General features: G+C 49.2%; 2 protein-coding genes across 2 annotated transcripts in view; both read right to left on the bottom strand.

Moving 5' to 3' along the window:
* Positions 1-17: 17 nt before the first annotated feature.
* On the bottom strand, positions 18-11,706 carry LOC102762033 (keratin, type II cytoskeletal 5). Its single transcript, XM_006757046.2, has 9 exons — positions 11,236-11,706; positions 9,180-9,388; positions 6,905-6,965; positions 6,042-6,137; positions 3,719-3,883; positions 2,809-2,934; positions 2,107-2,327; positions 1,472-1,506; positions 18-236 (listed from the first exon to the last, which is right to left on the bottom strand). Exons 1-9 carry the CDS (start codon positions 11,704-11,706, stop codon positions 34-36), a joined length of 1,587 nt encoding a protein of 528 aa, XP_006757109.1. The 3' UTR covers positions 18-33.
* Positions 11,707-13,285: 1,579 nt separating this feature from the next.
* LOC102760614 (keratin, type II cytoskeletal 75) overlaps positions 13,286-20,156 on the bottom strand; it is a 10,766-nt gene continuing 3,895 nt past the window's right edge. Inside the window, exons 5-9 of the mRNA XM_006757042.2 lie at positions 19,919-20,083; positions 17,898-18,023; positions 17,536-17,756; positions 16,128-16,162; positions 13,286-13,988 (exon numbers count right to left, since the gene is read on the bottom strand). Of these exons, the coding sequence (XP_006757105.1) occupies positions 13,750-13,988; positions 16,128-16,162; positions 17,536-17,756; positions 17,898-18,023; positions 19,919-20,083 (786 nt within the window). The 3' untranslated portion in view covers positions 13,286-13,749. The remainder of the gene's footprint in view (positions 13,989-16,127; positions 16,163-17,535; positions 17,757-17,897; positions 18,024-19,918; positions 20,084-20,156) is intronic.

Below are 20,156 nucleotides of genomic sequence, written 5' to 3'. Positions count from 1 at the left end.
GGGGGGGGAGGCAGCAGAGGCAGGTGGGGGTCTTTAGCTCCTATAACTCTTCTTGGTGGATGATGTCTTGGAGATGATGCGCATGCTGGAGGTGCTGCCACCCATGTTGCGGCCACTGGTGGAACTGAAGCCCCCGCTGCCACCACCATAGCAGAGGCCGCTGCTGTAGCCGCTCCCGCCCACACAGAGGCCGCTGCCCCCACTGTAGCCTGTGCCTCCAGAGGAGGAGACCACGGCTGTAGAGAGAAGACATGGGTCACACTGGCAGTCTCCTCCCATTTCCCAAGACCCACCCTCCCCGGGTCTGGTGCCCATGGCACTTCCTCAGGGCACAGGAATCTCCTCAGTCCCCCAGGAGCAGAGTCTAAGGGTGGGCATGAGCTCCCCATCCCCATCACATGCTGCTCAACATGAGCATCTGCACAGGACATCACACTTTTCAAAGGCCTTCACAGCTGCGACCACACTGTCTCAATAGGCCTGAGAGGACACTATTACTATAAGCAACCCCATTTTACAAAGGAGAAACTAGAGGCACAAAGAGATTGAGTGGCAAGACCAAGGTCACCCCTGCCAGAAACCAAGGCCTTAGGCTCCTAGGCTGTGTTCATGCCTCATCTACACCAGGGGCTCTCACTGAGTGAAGGCCCCACACTTGTGAGGGGGTCATAGACTCCCAAGCTGGAAGAGGCCGAAGGCCATTCAGATGACCCTCCCCAGGAGTTGAGTCCCTTCTATAGCATCCTGAGTCTAGCTCTGCTCAGATGCTTTCAGCAACAGGGAGCTCATTATCTTTAGATGCAGCTCCCACAGCCTGTCAAAAATGTGACCTCCCTCTCAGTGTATGTTTCTTCAGGGGAATTATTCTAGTTCCTTCTATTAAGCTCTCCCCCATCCTGGTTCTCCAGACTCTCTAATTCAATCTGACCCACATGGGGCCCAAGGGAATCAACTTCCCGGACACAGGACTCCATGAATTCCACCTGCTGGGACATTATGTGAGATGATTCCTCCCCATCTCCCTGCCATTGCCTGAGGCCAAGCCAGGCCAGTCGCTGCTCTGCTTGTTCCATTAATTTGCTTCAACTTTTTACATTTAACCTATCTGAGAACCTCTTGTCAGTTGTGTGAGTTTGAATCCCTGCCAGAACTAGCTGAAAAATCAGGACCCATTGCTCTGCTAGTAGACCTGTCCTGTAACTGGGGTCCCCTGGGGCCTGGGTGGAGTCCTTCCTGTGGACATATGACCCCACTGGAATGGGCCCTAGGGATGAGAAGTCATCATAAGTCTCTCTTGACCCACTGGGAGGAAGGGCCGAAGAAAAAAGGGGTCTCCACAGAGCCCCTAAGAGGGTCTTAATGACGTCCCTAACCCACCCTGTTCATTTTCTAGTCATCAAGTCCTTGTTAGTGATGCTCTTAGCTCCCACTTTGTCTCCCACTTTCCTATCATCTCAAGGCATTTACTCACAGATGTTCACGGGTCCGACACCTTCTCCAGTGAGTCTGTTGCAGGTGGGAGAGAAAGAGAGACATTTGCTGAGACTTTAAAGAGCCCTGGGTTCTTTTTATTTAGAGTCATCAGCACAGAGCACTTACTGGGTGCCAGACACTGTGCTTACAAGCTTTCCATTCATCTCATTAGCCTAAGGAAGTTAATGTGAATCTGTCAGGGGGCATCTAGGAGATAAACCCAGTCAAAATATGTAGGGGAATGGGGAGAGGGACCTGTGCTCACTAGATAGAGAGGGGAAGTTAGATTGTAGGAATCTTTGGGCAACACAGAGCCCTGAGGCTTGTCCCAGGTGTGGCCTCATTTGTCTTAGGGTCTGGGCAGACATGGCCCTGCTTATGGTCTTCCAGGTAGTCATGGGCTACTTTTCCCTGACACCTTGCCCCTTGGTCTCCTGCCCTGGGTCCAATAGGAGCTGTGGGAGGGACTGTGATCTCAGGAGGCCTCCAGGGAGCACCTGTGTTTTAACCCTATTTCCACCCTTGGAATTTCTCCCTGGGGCTTGACACTATGGGGCTCATGGCCTCTGTGGCATTACTCTAGTGCTCTGGTGGAGTCTGTTTGAGCTATGGTGGGAGGAAAAGGTAGCCCACCTGCACTCCTCGCCCTCCAACAGCTTCCTGTAGGTGGCGATCTCGATGTCCAGGGCCAGCTTGACATTCATTAGCTCCTGGTACTCGCGCAGCTGCTTGGCCATGTCCTGCTTGGCCTTCTGCAGGGCCTCCTCCAGCTCGGCCAGCTTGTGCTTGGCGTCCTTGAGGGCCAGCTCCCCACGCTGCTCAGCATCAGCGATGGCGGCCTGGAGCGCGGCACACTACCAGGAGGACACAGGAGTTGGTGAAATCCACAGAGAATGCAGAAAGATGTGGGCTTCAGGTTATAAAGATGGAGGACATTTTTTTAAATGGACTTCATGCAAAGGAGGCTGGAGTTTCATCATATTTAAAAATAAGATTAATCTCTGTCCCCCTTGGATGATTTGGGACTTAACCAGGATAGAGACAATGATTTGGGGGGTCCTTTTCCACACTGAATGTCTCTGGATAGTGGGTAAGTAAAGCTGGTCAAAGTTTTGTCTTGGATGCCTCCAGAGGACAGAGCCCTTCCTGGAAGAATTGATGTTGGACAGAATTCAGGAAGAAGGTTATAACACCCCTAGAGAGGCAGGAGACCACCTTCCTGGATGGTCACTCATCTGACGAGGCTTCACTCTGCATGGGCTGAGTTAGAACCAAGCCCAGGTCTGCCTGGGTGCAGGGACTTAGATAGGATGACCTCTGGGAGGTCAGTCCTACCTGCTTCTTCAGGTTATCAATCTCAGAGCGCAGCCTGTGCATCAGCCGGTTCAGCTCAGAGATCTCCATCTTGGTGGTGCGGAGGTCATCCCCGTGCCGGCCAGCAGACCGCTGCAGCTCCTCATACTGGGGAGAAGGAGAGGCAGAAGGCAGGCAGATTCAGGCCAGAGACAAGGAAACGGTGGTTTCCCAGGGCCCAGAAGGCTTTCCATACGCCACTTGGAGGCCCCTCCCTCTCCCACCCTATTCTTTATCAAATCCATCCCCATCTTCCCTGGCTCTGCTCTCACTCTGTGTCTATAGCTCCACACCACAGTTGGACCTTTCTTCTTGGATCCCATCTTTTGTCCCTCTTCCTTGACACCAGGTAGCTCATTCTCAACCTATAACTCTCTGCTTTTAAAGCTCCTTTGTGTTTGTTTTTCTTGCACCACATCTCATATCCCCAGTGATTCCACAGCTCAGTGTTTGCTCTAATCTGGAAAATCTCATTGTGTGGCCCAAATCCAACCTTTGTCCCGGCCTCCCCTCAAGGCCCTCAGCTCCAAACGGTTCCACCTTTCTCCTGTGATTCCAGGAGGCTCAGCCTGCCTTTTGTTCCCACCTTCCCTCTCTCATTCCTCCTGACACTGGTAGTTGGTACTGTCCAGCTGTCCCTTGCCTGTCTTCTACAGGGTGTTGAAGGTGTGTCCATATTCCTTGGGGCAGAAGGACTAACTACCTCCTGCATTCATATGGCTATTCCCCCAGTGCAGCCCAAGAATAATACAGAGGGTAAGCCCCAAGCTGAACTCAGATCTCTTCAACCCCATCAGATTGGGACATATGAAAGGACAAAGCTCTTATCTAAATTGCCTTTGGAATCCTAGTTCTCCACAATTATTTCATGGACTTGATGTTGACACCTCACCTTGGTCTGATACCAGGACTCAGCCTCGGCCCTGCTGCGGTTGGCAATGTCCTCATATTGGGCCTTGACCTCGGCGATGATGCTGTCCAGGTCCAGATTGCGGTTGTTGTCCATGGACAGGATCACGGAAGTCTCAGAGATCTGGTTCTGAAGCTGAGCCAGCTCCTGTGATGGGGTCCAAGTGGGAGAACTGAAGCAGGGTGCAGGTGTGTGTGTGCATGTACTTGTGAAAGCATGTGTGTGTGTGTGTGTGTGTGTTGTATGCATGTGTGTTGGGGCACTGTGATCAGGCCCTTGGAACAGATCTTGGTATCAAGGGCAACACATGCACTCTTAGGGTGTAGCACCCTGCTAAGGTCTAAAAGGACTGGGAAGGATATTAGGGAGATCACTGGGTTTACTCCCATACTTTATCATCAACTCATCACAGATAACTTTAGCTGCTCCATCACTCCTATTGCCGAGGAAATGCACCTTGTTATAACCTGCCAGTGCCATGATGTCTCATGTTCTGAGGAAAAGAGCCTTTCACACTAAATAAAGAAATCATCTTGTGAAATAAAACTGAGTCAGAAGGAGCCAGAAAGCTTTGCTACATCTCAGTTTTGTTTCCCAACTTCGCTCCTCCCAGCTCCTTGGGGGCGGGAAATGGACACAGCAGAAAGGGCACCAGACTGAAAAATTCAAGTCTTGGATCTTCAAAGCAGGTTAGATAGCATCTCTGTCCCAGGGAAGAGCATTAAATAGTTCATGTCGATGTAGGATGATTTTTGAAACAATAAACACGCAATTAATTTGTTAATGATCGCTCCTCAGATTCCTCTAGAGCAGTGGTTCTCAACCTTGGCTGCACATTAGAATCACCTAGGAATCTTTTTAAAATCCTGATTTCTGGGCTTCATCCTCTGGAAATTCTGTTTCTTTGTTATGGGGTGGGGCCACAACATTAGTAACAAAGAAACAGAATTTCTCCAAGGTTGAGAACCACTACTCTAGAGCATTAGTTTAAAAAAATATGATTCTCAGACCAGCAGCATCACTGTCACCTGGGAAGACTGGACCCCACCTTAGATTCGCTGAATCAGAATTAATGTTTTATTAAGACCTCTAGAAGGCATTGTGAAATTTGAGAATAACTGGTCCAAAACATAAATCTTAAAAAATAACTCATCCTTTCTTTATCAACAATTGGTACATACATTTCCTGCTTCAAGAAATTATTGCTTTGTTGCTGTGTCCTGCAATTTGTCTTTACCAAATGTTTTTTTCCTGGTAGCTGATTTAGCTTGAGGGGTCTCTACCTGTGGGCTTGCTGGGCTGTGGGCTGGTTCAGAATTAGAAGCCAACAGCACACTGGTCATTAGCATTAAAGTGAATAAGCAGAGAAAAAGGTGCCTTTTGCCCCATGTGGCTTGTTGGATGGACATTGAACCCATCCAAAGACACAGAGCTAATGATCCTGTCCCTAGAACAGCATGACCAACTTCTGTTGAGCACAAACATATGTAACCCCCAGGGCATATTGCCTGTCCTTACCAGGCCTATCTGGAGACACACAATATCTGCTACACTCTCTCCCTGACATCACTGATCCCATCTCTACACTCTCCCTCTCACTCCCTCTACTCCACCAACTTGGCCTCTTCTTTGTATTTCTGGGTCCTCAGTTCCTCCAGATTTCTCTTCAGATATCACCCACCATCTATCTGCCTTGCCGCTGCTCCTTATTGTCATGTTTTATCATCCCTACTGTGCCTGAAATGGTATTGTGTCTGTGCTGCCTGTCTCCCCCACTGCGATGAAGCCCCAAGAACTCAGCGGCTTGACTGTGTTTGCTCAGCGCTTTGCCTGCAGCCCCCAAGAGCAATGTCTGACTCCGAACAAAATGTCTTCAGGAGAACCAGGCAATGTGTCCTGTGCTTCCAGAAGCATCTAAAGGCTCACTAACTGTCACTTGATTTGCATAATTGCATCATCCTGCAGTCAAGAATAACAGGTAAATTTAAGCTGAAATGGGTGAGCTGGTTGCTCAGACAGTTCTATGGAAACCATGCATAATTCAATGATGGGAAGTTCTTTTGTCTGACTGACATGCTTGGCACAGGTGGTCAAGGTTAAATTTCTCACCTCACCTGACTCACAACTACCAGATGGAAACTCATTTTCTCTCTAGGTAGGGCAAGTAGCATCTGCTCCATGAATTCCAACCCAGGGATGGGGTGGGGAGCAGAGAGGAGATCAGAGCAGCAGCTTGTAGCCTCTGTGCCCCGCTGAGGGCCCCAGACTCCAGCCCCTCTGAGCGGGCGCAGTGGGCCCTGCTTACCGCTTCGTAGAAAGCTTTCAGGAAGTTGATCTCATCCATTAAGGCGTCCACCTTGGCCTCCAACTCTACCTTGTTCATGTAGGCGGCATCCACGTCCTGGGCACAGAACAGGCCATCACTTTGAGTCTTACCCAGTCGGGGTTAACCAGCTCCTCTGTTGGGCGGGAGAACTTCAGCTCCCAGGGATGAAAGCAGTATCTTATTTCAGGCTATGGAGTGGGACTGGCATGGGAAGGGGGTCCATTCCCTGAGGACCAGGGCTCTCAGGGAATGTCCACCAGGTCGTCAGCTATGTCACCTCCATGTGGTGAGGACAACCCAATTCTGGGCCCATGAGCTCTCCCAGCATCTCCCTGAGGTTCTTGGTGACTTCCCCTCCTCCTCATACTCTCCGCCCTTTCCTCCCCTCCATACACCACTGTTCCAATCTCCCTCCTTCAGCTCAGCTTTGGGCTGGTTCTTCCCTCCCTCTGTTGCCCTCCCCAGCCCCACTAAGCAGGAAGGTCCACAACCCTATGAAACTGATCCCTGTCTTGTGCCCATCCCCTGAGCCTGGAGACTCAGCTCAGCATAAGGCCCATTTGCTTCACCTCTTCTGCACTGGACTCCACATGGGGAGGGGGCTGGTGCCAGGATGTATGACTTGGACTTTGAAGCCCTGGATCCTGAATATCTGAGTAACCTGGGGCAACATGCTTAACCTCCCTGATCCCGAGTTTTCTCACTTCTAAAGTAAAACCTGTTCCCAAGATTGGTTGCACAAATTAAATAGCCTTGTATGCAAGGTCACTAGCTTAAGTTGCAGCTGTCACTCCTGGAAGGGGCTGCCTGAGGTTCAGAAGGGAGCATCCCTGTCCCCTCACCTTCTTGAGCACCACAAACTCATTCTCCGCCACTGTGCGCTTGTTGATTTCATCTTCGTACCTGTGGGAAGGGTCAGACGTGGACTGATGTTAGGCGCAGGGGCTCTGGGAGTGAGGTTAAACCGGGGGGCTGTAGGTGGGTAGGAGATGGCGGGTCTGCAGAGCAGACCTAGAAAATGTGCTGCTATAGCAGAGCTCTCCTGCCACACATGTGCCCCTCAAATCCCATATCAACCAACCCCCACCTACCCCTTCTACACAATGCCCAAACCCCAAATAACAACAACAACAACAACAAAACCCAGTCCTCATTCTTCCTGAGCTTCTCACACAGCTTTGCTCCTTAGAGAGCTTAGGTCCCACGAAGGGGCATGCATATTTTCTTTTATACCCTGTGGTCTTGTCCCAACCCAAACAGAGGCCATGAGGGGAGGAACAGAGCGAACAGTAGGAGGTGTGCAGTCCTAGGCCTCAGCAGCTTCTGCATCCAATGATGCCCTCCTGCCTCTCTGTTCCGTTCTCAGCCACATTAACCCTGGTCTAGGAAGCTGAATCTTCAGGTTAAAAGGAGTGATCCACCCCCCTCTCCAGTTTCCTCTCTTCCCCTAGGCAGCGTCCTCCTTGCTCACCCATTTTCTACCCAACCTGTCTAAGTAGTGGGGAGTCCCACCTGCTCAGCGGCTCTGAAGGCTGTGGTTGGGCTTTGTCTCCTTGACCTTCCAGCCCAGTAACCGCAGGCAGGTCACTCAACCTCTATAGATGCCCCTCCCATCTATGAAATGGCATGTCATTATTTTTTTTTTAAACCGCAACGCACAGTCCCACACGATGTATATGACCAGATCTACCCTGCTTTTTTATTGCCTCTGCAGTCCAGTAAGACCTGAGACAAGCCTTTTCCTGCCCGTTGATTTATTTTTCCTTATTATTTCCTTGCATAGCCTTTTCACTAAATATGAACATCTGTTCTTCACCTAATTCCATACTGTCCTTGGTCTCCTGTGCTTCCCAGCTCACAGGCCCTCTGCCAGAGGGTGAGCACCAGGTGGTCCTGTACAGGCCACTTAGTCACTTGCCACAGGAACATCACTGGCTATTAACTAGGAACACATGCACCAAAACTCCCCCAATTACTCCTCTGTGCCTCTTTCCTTCTCAACATTAAGCTTTCATCTCTTCCTCCAGGAAGCCCTCTTGGATTGAAAACCTGTTACTCCACATTTGCACACATATTATAAATTATCCATTTGTATTTGCTTTTCTTGTCACTACACACATATACCTAAACATCAATACAATAAAATAACTGACGCTTATTAACAATTTACTATGTGCCAAGCAGTGGGCACCCTACCAAGTAGTTTACATGCAAGTTTTGATTTAATATGCTCATACTATTAATATGCCCTTTAATAGGCAAAGGGGCTAGAGCTTACAGAAGTTAGTTTTCTTTAGGTCTTTTAGCAAGTAAGTGATTGAGCCAGGATCCTAATGCCACTGACTAGATTCTATACTGCTGTCCAATAGAACATTCTGTGATCATGGAAATACTTGGTATCCACATCCATTAGCCATGTGTGAATTGAGCACCAGAAATGTGGCTAGTGAGATTGAGGAGCTGAATTTTAAATTTTATTCCATTTCAATGAATTTAAATTTAAATAGGCAGATGTGGCAAGTGGCTACCATATTAGTGCAACTCTAAAGCCTTAACTCTTACTATGTTACACACACAGTAACTAAAAAATGACTTATTTTGTTTGGACCAAGACAATTAGAAATAAATTAGAACAATAAAAAGAAGAAATTACTTATGTCTATAGGCACAAGATACTATATGTTTAATTGTGTGTGTGTGTGTGTGTGTGTGTGGTTCCAGGGAGAAGGCAGCACGTATGGGTCTTTCCCTGCACCTTGGCCAGCATTGGGGCAAATGCATGGACATTATGTAAATTAGCAATGGGGCTGAGTGAAACAAATGTAAGGGTGAGATTATATAGGCTTAATTCTTAACTCACAAGTTGCCACTCATGTCCAACATGAATGAGTCAGTCACTCTCTCAGAGCCTTATTTTCCTCAACTGCAGAATCTTTCAGGTTGTTGTGTATATCATGCTCTCTGTGCCCATGTTAGTTATCATCCTGTATAACCCCAGCCCTTCCCCAAAGCCCTAGGGTCCCAGTTCATTTTCCGAGTAACCTCGGTGCCCAAAGTGTGTCCCATTTCCCCACTGCACTGGGCACTTCTGGAGGAGCTGACTGAGTGTCCACTCACTTGTTCTTGAAGTCCTCCACCACATCCTGCATGTTCTTCAGCTCCGTCTCCAGCCTTGCCCGCTCCCCGCCCAGGCTGTCCAGCTGCCGCCTCAGGTTGTTGATGTAGGCTTCAAACATGGGCTCAATGTTGGCCCTGGTGGTTTTATGCTCCTGCAGGAGGCTCCATTTGGTCTCTAGGACCTTGTTCTGCTGCTCCAGGAACCGCACCTGCCCCAGTCAGAGGTGAGAGACTGTGAGGGCTTCCTTACAGCAACCTCTCAGAGAGCGCTGCGACCCAGGACCCTCCAACAGTGCAAGGGGTGGGGCTGAAAGACCTCAGAGTCCAGGTAGCAGGCTCCTTCTCATCATTCTCAGCCCAGAAGGTAGAGAGGCAAGCAAAGGTCGGTGCAATAGGAGAGAGGTGGTGGTTTGATTTGGAGGTGGGAGAAGCAAGGAGGGCCAGAGGGACTGGAAACTGTCTGACCACACCAAACCACGCTGATGTGTCTTAGGTGAAGAAAAGAACACTCTCCCATCACATTACTGGGTGAAATTTTGATTCCCATTAAATGGACAGGAAGTTCTTAGCAGAACATTCAACCTGTCTATTTTCTTTCCAACATGATTTCTCAAGATCTAGACTCTGGACTCAGTTGCCCATACCCTCTAGGAATGCTGGAATGGGTCACTCTGGAGTTGTATTGAAGGAATTTGGACACAATCCCAGCCGTGTCTCTCTAGCTGTGTGGCCTTGGTAAGCCCTTCCTCCTTCTGCTCTCTCAGGTCCTCTGTGCTCTTGTGCTACAAATTTGGTTTCCTTAAATTGCACTTATCTGCCCCTCAGCCTGGAAAAACATGCAAAACCTTTCTCCCTAAGCAAAGTCCTTTCATTGGGAGCAGCTGGAATGACACACAACCTCATTGAATGAAAGAATAGAGCCTCCAAGACTTTGGAGATGGCAATTTGCCTGCTGAGGGTCTTTGACAAATGCACCCCCCCACCAGCTTTCTCTTCCATTGCAGAGGAATGAGTGCAATCCTGGCTCTAAGTCCCTCCCTAGTTACCACCCTTTGGTTCCTATGTGCCTTCCTGATGAATCCAAAATAGTACTTTTTCCCCTCAGAGCCAGGCTCCTGGAAATCTCACAGCTGTTGATGCAAACACCAGGCCAATTTTAAACACATGGGTGATAAAATTGAAGAACCACTGCCTCAGTGGTTAGGTTTTACACATTTAAAGATCTGGGTCCATATGATGAGGCATTTATAGACTGTTAGACCTGCAAAGGCACCTCAGAGTCCATCTATCCAACCCAACTGAGGCCCAAGAACTTAGGGATTCTCCTAGCAGTAGAGCCAAAAATGAGACCTGAGCTGGTTGCCTCTTTAGCACTTTCTTCTATATCCCAGGTATGGAGTCTAAAAGATCCAGATTCTTGAATTGGTTCTTCCCAGGCAAAAACAACCAGCTCAGGTGTGAAGCAGGGGTGATGAGGCAAAATAGAATCCAAAATAGAATTATATCTTTCCCCAAACTGGAGAAATCCCTAGGATTCCAGGCCACATAGCAAGGGGGGACCCAGGGCTGAAGTCACAGCTTTCCTCTCTCTAAAAGAAAAGAGTGAAACACTTTGAGCAGCCCCTGGCCAACCACCCAGCTTCTTAGACATGCCCAAATCACTAGAGGGGTTGCCACAAGAGGGCTTGCCCCTATTACACTTGGCAGGAAAAAGTGACCTCAGCCCACTTCTGTGGACCGACCTTGTAATCTTTCTTTCCTTTATCTCCTTCCCTCCAAACGGATGCCCTTTCACTATCTAATTGTAAGCCCAGTACACGATCACAATCCATCAAAAGAGCAATGTCTTTGCAGTGGATCAGAAAGCTCAGGAGCCTGGAGGTAGACATTTTTCTGCTCCCACCTCAACAAAATGGGAAACCACTCCTCCTCCACCCTGTCAGCAGTCTTCCCACCCCAGGATCACAGGTCTTGGGCAAGACACAGTTGACCTCAGAAAAGCACAGAGAGCAGAGATCCCCCAGCGTTTCTAGTGGGGATCCCACTTGCCTCTCACCTTGTCGATGAAAGAGGCGAACTTGTTGTTGAGAGTCTTGATCTGCTCCCGCTCCTCCTTCCGCACCCGCTGAAGGGAAGGGTCGATCTCCAGGTGCAGCGGTGTCAGGAGGCTCTGGTTGACAGTGACCTCCTGGATGCCCCCAGATCCAGGAATCATCCCACCTCCATACCCGCTGCAGGCTGCTACTCTGTACCCTATGCCGCCAAGACCCATCCCATAGCCAGCACCACCGAAGCTGCCCCGGCTGGAGCGGTAGCCCCCACTGACGGAGATTCTCTTGTTGCCCCCAAGGCCATGGAGACTCCTGCTTCCAAAGCCACCCCCAAAGCCACCTCCAAATCTCTTCCCGCCTTGGGTCATGGAGACAGAGCTGAAGCTGGTCCGGGAGCCCGGGAGGAAGTTCGCTGAGGAAGTACTGAAGTTCCGAGTGCCCCCTGACTTGATGGTGATAGAGGATCGTTGGGCCATGGTGGGAGTTGGTGGCAGAGGGTCAGAGGAGCAAAAATGTCACAGGAGCAAAAATGAGGAGGCTTCAGAGTCTAACTGTCCCAAAGTCTCCTTGGCTTTTATCCCCTTAAGAACTGGGCTTGGCTGGAGAAGATCACAGACCACTGTGTTGAGTTCATCTCAATGGCATGTCTGGCCACGGCCCATCTTCCTGCCCCGCTAATAATTATGGGAACTCCCTACCTAGGGCAAGACTGGGCTTGGGCATTCGAGCCCTGGGCAGGCCTGGGTCCTGAGGCCCCCACTTGCCCAGGTTCTCTGCCACATGCTGTTGACACTCCCACTGCGTCTCATCGGCTCCTCTCTTCTTGATTTCCGGGTCTTGGACTTAGAACCCAAGCACTTCTTATCACTTATAAAGAAACCCCATTTGTTGAGGACTCAATCTGTGCAAGACTATGTGGCAGGTCATTTGCAATCATTGTGTCATTTGATTCTCATAATAACTTTGTGAAGGTAGAGGGCAATAAAAATTGCTAACATTTCCTGAGTGGCTGCCATGGGTAGCTGTTTTACACCTGCTTTCTCATTTAATCTTTACACAGCACCACGTGGTGGCTATTACTGTTCTTGTTTTGCACATGAAGCAATTGAGGCATGGAGTAGTTAAGAGACTTGGCAGACCTCAGATAGCCAGTGACTGCTGAGCCAATGTGGGGGTCCAGTGGCCTGACTGCACCTCATAGCGACAGAAAGAGGTGGCTTGTTACAGAGAAGCAAACTCCTGCCCGCTTTAGTCCTCTTGTTCCAGCTCTTAACTTGATCCTCCCCCTCCACCAGGGATGTTTAACAATTGTTCTCAGTGCCATTTCTCTCCTTCTTGCCATCCTTTCCTTTTCAATCCTTCCCAATTTTCCCTGATGAGAGGGGTCCAGGAGACTGTAAACTCAGGAATGTGGGTGCTTCCGGATGTCTCATTGCTGCAATTATGGGCCTAAATATCTCCTGTGCTAAGTGAAGGTGCTGCCCCGGGGCTGGCTTTTAACTCCGTTCCTCCCCTGTGATTTCTCTGCTCAGGTCTGCAAGTATGAAGCTGTCAGGTAACAATGGTTCCTTTGCTGGCAGAGGGCTGGGCCCCCCACCCTACGTCAGTGTTTTGGAGAAACAGTCTGGCTTTGGGAGGGATGGCATCACCCTGCATGACATACATAGCGGGGAAGCTGGGCAGAGCTTCTGCCCAGGGGCTGGGGCTTCTCAAAGAAGACATCCCAACAAGGGGTAGGAGGAAGTGGGCAGAAGCTTGGGTGCGGAGTCTGCCCTCCTGTCTTTCCCATATCCCCCAAGTCTAGCCTTCTGAGCTCTGAGGAGAAGTGGGGAAGGAAAGTCTGATGTGCTCTGGGTACTCCTGTGTGAGGCCTTGTGCTGGGAAGAGGAGGAGGAGGAGGAGGAGGATGAGGGGGAATTTTTTTGAGAAGTGGGGAAGGAAAGTCTGATGTGCTCTGGGTACTCCTGTGTGAGGCCTTGTGCTGGGAAGAGGAGGAGGAGGAGGAGAATTGTTCTGTGCTCCGTCACCATTCCAAACAGAGGGCTGGACACCAAACACATTACACATACATTTAATTGACACATTCCAGAGAGGGGAGAGAGGGAGCCCTCACTCCCAGAAGGCAGCTTATAAGCACCGTGAGACAGGGGGCCTGACAACCTGGCATGAAGATGGTCTGGGAGACACAGACTCTGCATTTCTGCATCTGGAGGGTGGGAAGGAGGGAGGAGGAGCTGAAGGGGAGTCTCTGCAAGACAAGCCAAATGTGAATCTTGAAAGTCTGTGCTCTGGCACAGAGAGGGCTCCAGGGGCTGTCTAGGGGACTGTCAGGAGGGCAGAGGCTGGCTCAGGTTGGAGACTGGGGTTTACCAGGATGCCAGGCTTCCTAGCAGCACAGGTGGGCCTTGTGACGGGGAGAAGTAGGAGAAGGACCCAGGTGTCCAAGGGTGTGGGCACACAGGCCAGGTCAGTGGGTAAACCTGGTTTCAGGACCGGGGTGAGCGAGTGTGTGGCTGCACTTAGTGTTTATAGCTCTTTCGGCTGGAAGACGTGGTGGAGACAAACTTGACACTGGAACCATTGCCCCCAAGGCCCCGGCTGCTACTGGCACTGAAGCCGGAGCCTCCCAGCCCCATGCCCAAACTGTGACCACCGCTGGTGGTGAAGGAATAGCCACTGCCCCCACCGAGACCCAGGCCTCCACCTCCAATGCCGCTGCCACTGCCGTAGCCACTGGAAACAGTGGAGGTGACCACAGCTGTGGGAAGAGAGGAGATGTGGTCAGATTCAAAGGCAGGAGAGAAGACACTGGGGGTGTCAGGGCCTGTGCCCTGAAGTTCCTGGGGGGTGGGGTGGGCAGGGTAGTCTCCTCAGGCAGCTGTTAGCCTCCTAATTTTCCCGCCTGTGTAGTGGGATCACTGTGCTGTGCCTCAGCTGGGTCCTCTCTGTGAAGCAGTTCCGCATCCTCCCAGTCTGGAATGGCTCTCTGCCTCCCTGCCACTACTCCATGCTTCTCTCTTCCTTCCAGAACTTAATGGAGACTTCTCTCCTCTGGGAAGCTGTTCCAGTCCAGCTGCCTTCCCTTTTGATCCCACCCACTCCCCCCTGCTGCGCTGTCCGATCTCCCCCTGCAGACTCGGCTCTGGTGTCTCCCTGCCTTCTGGAAGCTCATAGGGAGGTACACATGTGCTTTCCTTGGTGTCCCCCAGCTTCTGTGCTCAGAATCCCAGAGTGGGGGCGGCTGGAATATTCTTGATAGACCAAGTGACAGCCAACCCATTGGCCAGCCAACTATTCTCGTCCCAACCTGTTCTTTTCCTAACTTTTATAACCACCACCACCACCTTAAACATCTAGTCTTCTACTTTGGGTTCTTGAGAAGAAAAGTTGAAATTAAAAAATAGATTCTGTTATGGGATCAATTGTGTCCTTCAAAAAATATGTTGAAGTCATCACCCCCAGTACCTGAGAATGGGACCTTATTTGGAATATTTGCAGATATAACCAAGTTATGAGGAAAATCATTAGGGTGGGCTCTAACCCAGTATGACCAGTGTCCTTATAAGAAGAGGGAAGGTATCCTAATGTGAAGACAGACACACAAGGATATGGCCATTTGACCACAAAGACAGAGATTGGAGTGGTGAGCCAAGGATTGGCAGCAACCACCAGAAGCTAGAAGAGGCATGGGGGCATTCTCCCCTATAGGTTTCAGAGGGGGCATGGTCCCGCTGGCACCTCGGTTTGGGATTTCTAGTCTGCAGATGGTGAGACAATAAACATCTGTTGTTTTAAGCTGCCCAGTTTGTGTACTTTGTTGTGGCAGCCCTCAGAAACCAACACAGACTTTCAGGTGCTCCAAGAGAATGGAAACTTCGAGGTGGTGCCGTCCATTCCCCAAATTAGCTTTGAGGATCTCTGGAGACCCAGTGGTTCTCAATCTCCCTAATGCTGCGACCCTTTAATACAGTTCCTCATGTTGTGGTGACCCCCAACCATAAAATTATTTTCGTTGCTACTTCATAACTGTAATTTTGCTATTGTTATGAATCGTAATGTAAATATCTGATATGCAGGATGTATTTTCATTGTTCGCGACTCACAGGTTGAGAACCGTGGACAAAGACATCAAGGTTGGACACCTGGGTGGTTGAGAGCTCTGCCTTCTAGAACCATTGGCTAATATAACCAATTGCTTTTGTGAATCTCACATAGAGAAACAAAACTCACTTACAGAGTGTATGTTGTAGAAGTCATTTCTGTTGGCCTCAAGGTGCCAGCACTGAGCTCTGAGTGACGCTTCTGCTGGGGGTGGGGCCAGCTTGGGAAAGCTTCTCATTCCTCAGCAGCTGCACCCCCTGCTATGTGTATGGTGCTCTCACTGCCCTGAAAACTCCTGGTTACTCTCTGTGGTTATAATCCACGGAGTCGAGACAAGCAGGAGGGCTTCTTCCCAAATCATTCCGGGAAGAGGCTGTCTGAATAACAATGCCTTTGTGCTCAGCATGAGGCTCCCTCCAAAGGCTGAGGGCAGACCAAGAGTTTTCATAAAGTCTGTCTGCATCGGACACTCATCTCTGAGCCAGACTTGCAGCCCCACGGAGAACAGTGTGAAGTCCTGGGAGCGGGGGTGTGTGGCCTATGGTCTTCTATGCAGAAGGAGTTCAGCAAACCTCCCAGTGCCCCTTTGTGGCACTCACACACTTACAAAGAGGTCAGTATTGTGACATGGAAGGCTCTCTCCTAAGATGGCTCTCTTTTTAACAAATTCAGAACGTCAAACCTTCTCAAAATGAACCCTTTTGGTGGGATCCTTTCCAATGCCTCATGCGCGCCCACCACCTCTCCATCCCCCAATCACAAACACTCCAAATGATGCGAAGAATGTCATACTCACAGATATTAACCGGAGAAACACCCTCTCCACTCAGCCTGATTGGAAGGAGGGGGGAGAAAGAGGTTGTTACTATTGTGTCCAGAAGTTTGTGGGCATTTAAAATGACATTTTTGTAATTGTTTTAAATGCATTACAAACCCTTTATTTTTATTGCATAAATAGTGGAGGTTGAAATTATTTAAATAACTAGTAATATTAAAAAGTAATAATTTAATGAATGAAATAATGTGGAGTTTGAGGTTCATAGGAGTAAAACCTGTAATCCCAGAAGCCCATTTTTGGTTTAGACTAGGTGGACACCTTATGAAAATTAAAGCCATCATACACTGGTGTCATTGAAAAGGCAGGACTTGTCATAGAACAAGAAGAATTCTCTCTGAACAATGGACCATTGTCGTGCACTGGGCAGTGCTAAGGTTATTATAGGTGTGGAGAGGAGTCTGAGTCATAAACATAACACTTGCAATAATCAGTCTATTATCGTGGTAGCAAATAGAGTAATTTTGTTTTAGCATCTTGAGGACAGAACTGGCATCCATTTATAAATACACACTTAGAACATTAAAAGAGCTAACAATTATTGGGTACCTGTTACCTACATTCTGCCCACTTAATTCTCTCAAAAACTCCATTAAGTAGGTGTTATTATCTCAGTTTTACAGATGGAGAAATTCAAGCTTAGAGAGGTTAATTAATTTGTCCAGCATCACAATTTGAAGCCAGATTCATTTGACTCCCAAGCCCATAACTTTGGCCACTAAATTAAATGATAATGATTATGTAATGTACACTTTTTGTATACCCTGCATTATTTTAAGAGCTTCATGTATAGCCCCTGTATTAACACTCTTAAAAACATATGAGCTAAAAACTATGGTTATCCCCATTGTACAGGCGAGGACACTGAGGAATGGAGAAGTTAAGTAATTTGCTCTGGGTCACACAGTCGGTAATTGGTAGAGCACAAAGCTTCCACTGAGCCAGATCATGTGACCTGCTCTCTATTCTATCTTTGAAGAAACTGAGGGCCTGAGAGGGGATACTGACTTTGCTAAGGTTGCATAGCCTATTAGTTAGCCTAACTCCTAGGACAATTTATTCTCGGTCTAGAGCCTTTCATACCACACATCCAGCCCTGCCACGTAACCAGATTTCTCCTTTCATAGAACTTGATGACTTAGACCTGATCAGGTCCTAGATTTCGATGGGGTGCTGTAGGTAGTTGTACCTCAAACATGGGAATTTGATAACGATTCACTAACATGAAAAAAATTGCACCTGTATTCTTTGTCATAATTCAATTCCACCTGCATTTTGCTCTCCTTTCCAGGTGAGGAGAGGGCTGCAGCAACCTGAGGCCCTAGGAATAGCCAGGCAGCTGGGATGGAGTTACTGCCGCTGCCCTCACCTGCACTCCTCGCCCTCCAGCAGCTTGCGGTAGGTGGCGATCTCCACATCCAGGGCCAGCTTGACATTCATCAGCTCCTGGTACTCGCGCAGCAGCCGGGCCATGTCCTGCTTGGCCTTCTGCAGGGCTTCCTCCAGGTCCACCAGCTTGGCTCGTGCATCCTTGAGGGCCAGTTCTCCGCGCTGTTCTGCGTCAGCGATGGCTGTTTGCAGGCTGGAGCACTGTGAGGAAAGGAAGAAGCTGAGAGCCTTCCTGGTAGCCCCTGGACACGTGTTGCTTCTTGGTTGGAATCCTATGCACATGGCAGAATGACCCAGGAGGAATGAGTATGCAGGGAATTCTTGGCCCTGCCTAAACTTTACCTGCTTCTTCACGTTGTCAATCTCGGTTCTCAGCCTCTGGATCATCCGGTTCATCTCAGAGATCTCTTGTTTGGTATTTCGAAGATCATCGCCGTGTCTGCCCGCCGTGACCTGCAGCTCCTCATACTGAAGAACCAGAGCAGAGTCAGTCATCTGGTCAAATGCCAGGGGGGACTCCCTGTATGCACAGCCTGGCCATCAGCGCCACAGCAGGCCCATCCATTCACTGATCATTCACCCATTCCTTCACTCATTTATTCAGGTGGTATTTCTTGAGCACGTCTACTTGATGGGCACATACTAGGCTTTGGGAATATTGTGAAGAACATAGACCCCTGCTTACAGTTTCCTGGGGGAGATAGACATTAATCAAAGCAGCATATTATTGAATATATAGTTCCAAACTGAGAAAAGTGCCTCTTAGGAACTTAACAAAGTCTTACCAGAGTGTAATAAAGGAATCTGACCCAGCTATGGAAGTGGAAGAAGCTATCAGGGCAGTCTTTCCAGGGATGGAGATGCTTGAGCTATGTTCAGAAGGATGGGAGGGAGGGAGCTAAGCGACTGGCTGAGAGAGACCACTCCAGACCGGAAACAGCCTATGTGAGGATCCTGGGGCCTGAAGAGGCATGGTGAGCTCTGGGAATGAGAGAGACTTGGTCACTCTCCTTGGGAAGCTCCTGGTCAGAACATACATCCAGACTGATTGTGATCGTGAATTTTGGTAGCCCTCCAAACACCACTGCTGGGGAAGGGATGACATTGTAAGGAAATGGTGTTGGGTGGAGCCGAGGCTGTAGAGGGCCTGATTCTGAAGACTTTGTAACAGAATCTCCATCTCAGGTAGCTCCCATCTCATTTAGGGGCACATCCAGGATACACTCATTTAGGAGAAATAAATGCACCCCGTGTTGAGTGGATTGGAGTGAAACCCACACCTTTTCCAATGAAAGAAGGACCCCTGCCTGAGCAATTATCTGTTGGATTTTGAAAATGCTGAATAGCTCAGCTCCTGATTTTGGATACACACAGTTAAAGGGAACAACAGCATCACCAACAAAAGAAATTGCTGTAAATTTCAACCACTCCACTTGGGGGTTAAGTGCATTTCACCTCCACTCACCATCAAAAGGCTGCCTTTGCACTGTCCACCCCTGTCAGCTGATTACCTCTTCCTTCCCACCACCTTGCAGGGGTAGGGACTAAGGTATGAGTGCACAGAGCAGGGCAAGGGATAGGAGGCAGCCTGTAGGTGAGCAGCTGCCCCCTGAAAAGCGTCTGAATTTGTCAGGGTGCTCATCTCCTCCACTGGACTATCCTGCTTACTATAACCTCCAAAGCCAGGCCTTCTTGCCATCTGTACTTCTGGACAGTAGCTCTCTCTGGTTGTTCCAACCTCTCTCTTCCAGATACAAATTCTCTTGCTTAGCAAAGTGCTAATTTCTGCCTTCCAGCCCCACAGAACTTCTTGCTCAGTCCTGAACACCTTGCTCAGCACTCTTTTGTACCTTGCTGCTTCCAAAGTGGATTGAAAATGCACCTCTTCGTGGAAGCTTTTTGTTAATGTTGTCTTTTCCCTTCCAAGATTGTCTATTTAGTTCATGGTCTCCCAGACCTTGGGTTCTGTTTGCAGTTTATTAATTTACAACTCTGTAATCTCCTTGGCATATTGTAGGATCTCTATAAACATGTACCGAATAAGTAAGCCATTCAGAAACAGCTTTATGACTGTTTCTGGGATGTTTTAGAGTCTCATCCAACCCCTAACCAGATCATAAGTGATGTGGGGGTGGTGGCTGTCCTGAGTGCCTAGCATCGCCTGACCCCATAATAGTGTGCATGGGTGGGTTTCCATACACATTTTAAGCCAAGTTTTCATAGGATCAGAGATGCTTCTGCCAAGTTGAAAGAGATGGAAATGCTCACATGTTTCTGGAAGCAGGTGGCTAATAGTTAAATGATGATTTGGGGCTTCAGAAAACACTAGTCCTGAACCCTATCACAGAGGTGCCCATACTCACCTTGGTCTGGTACCAAGACTCAGCCTCAGCCCGGCTGCGGTTGGCAATGTCTTCGTACTGGGCCTTGACCTCAGCGATGATGCTGTCCAGGTCTAGGCTGCGGTTGTTGTCCATGGACAGTACCACGGAGGTGTCGCTGACCTGGGTCTGCATCTGGGACAGCTCCTGCAGGGTGAGTAAACTCAGTGTCATCAAGGCATGAAAAGAAGGGATCTTGAAATCATGCAGTTGACCACCC

This window comes from Myotis davidii, unplaced genomic scaffold (genome assembly GCF_000327345.1).
Source record: "Myotis davidii unplaced genomic scaffold, ASM32734v1 scaffold233, whole genome shotgun sequence".
In the NCBI taxonomy this organism is placed as follows: Eukaryota; Metazoa; Chordata; class Mammalia; order Chiroptera; family Vespertilionidae; genus Myotis; species Myotis davidii.
The sequence above is the reverse complement of the archived record's forward strand: the minus strand, read 5'-3'. Positions and strand labels throughout refer to the sequence as shown.

Coding starts and splice junctions, on each gene's coding strand:
- LOC102762033 (XM_006757046.2), bottom strand. CDS start 11,706: ATGGCCCAACGATCCTCTATCACCATCAAGTCAGGGGGCACTCGGAAC. Junction 6,138..6,904: donor AGTTTGTGGTGCTCAAGAAG/GTGAGGGGACAG, acceptor TTCTGTGCCCAG/GACGTGGATGCCGCCTACAT. Junction 1,507..2,106: donor TTGGAGGGCGAGGAGTGCAG/GTGGGCTACCTT, acceptor CACCTGCAACAG/ACTCACTGGAGAAGGTGTCG.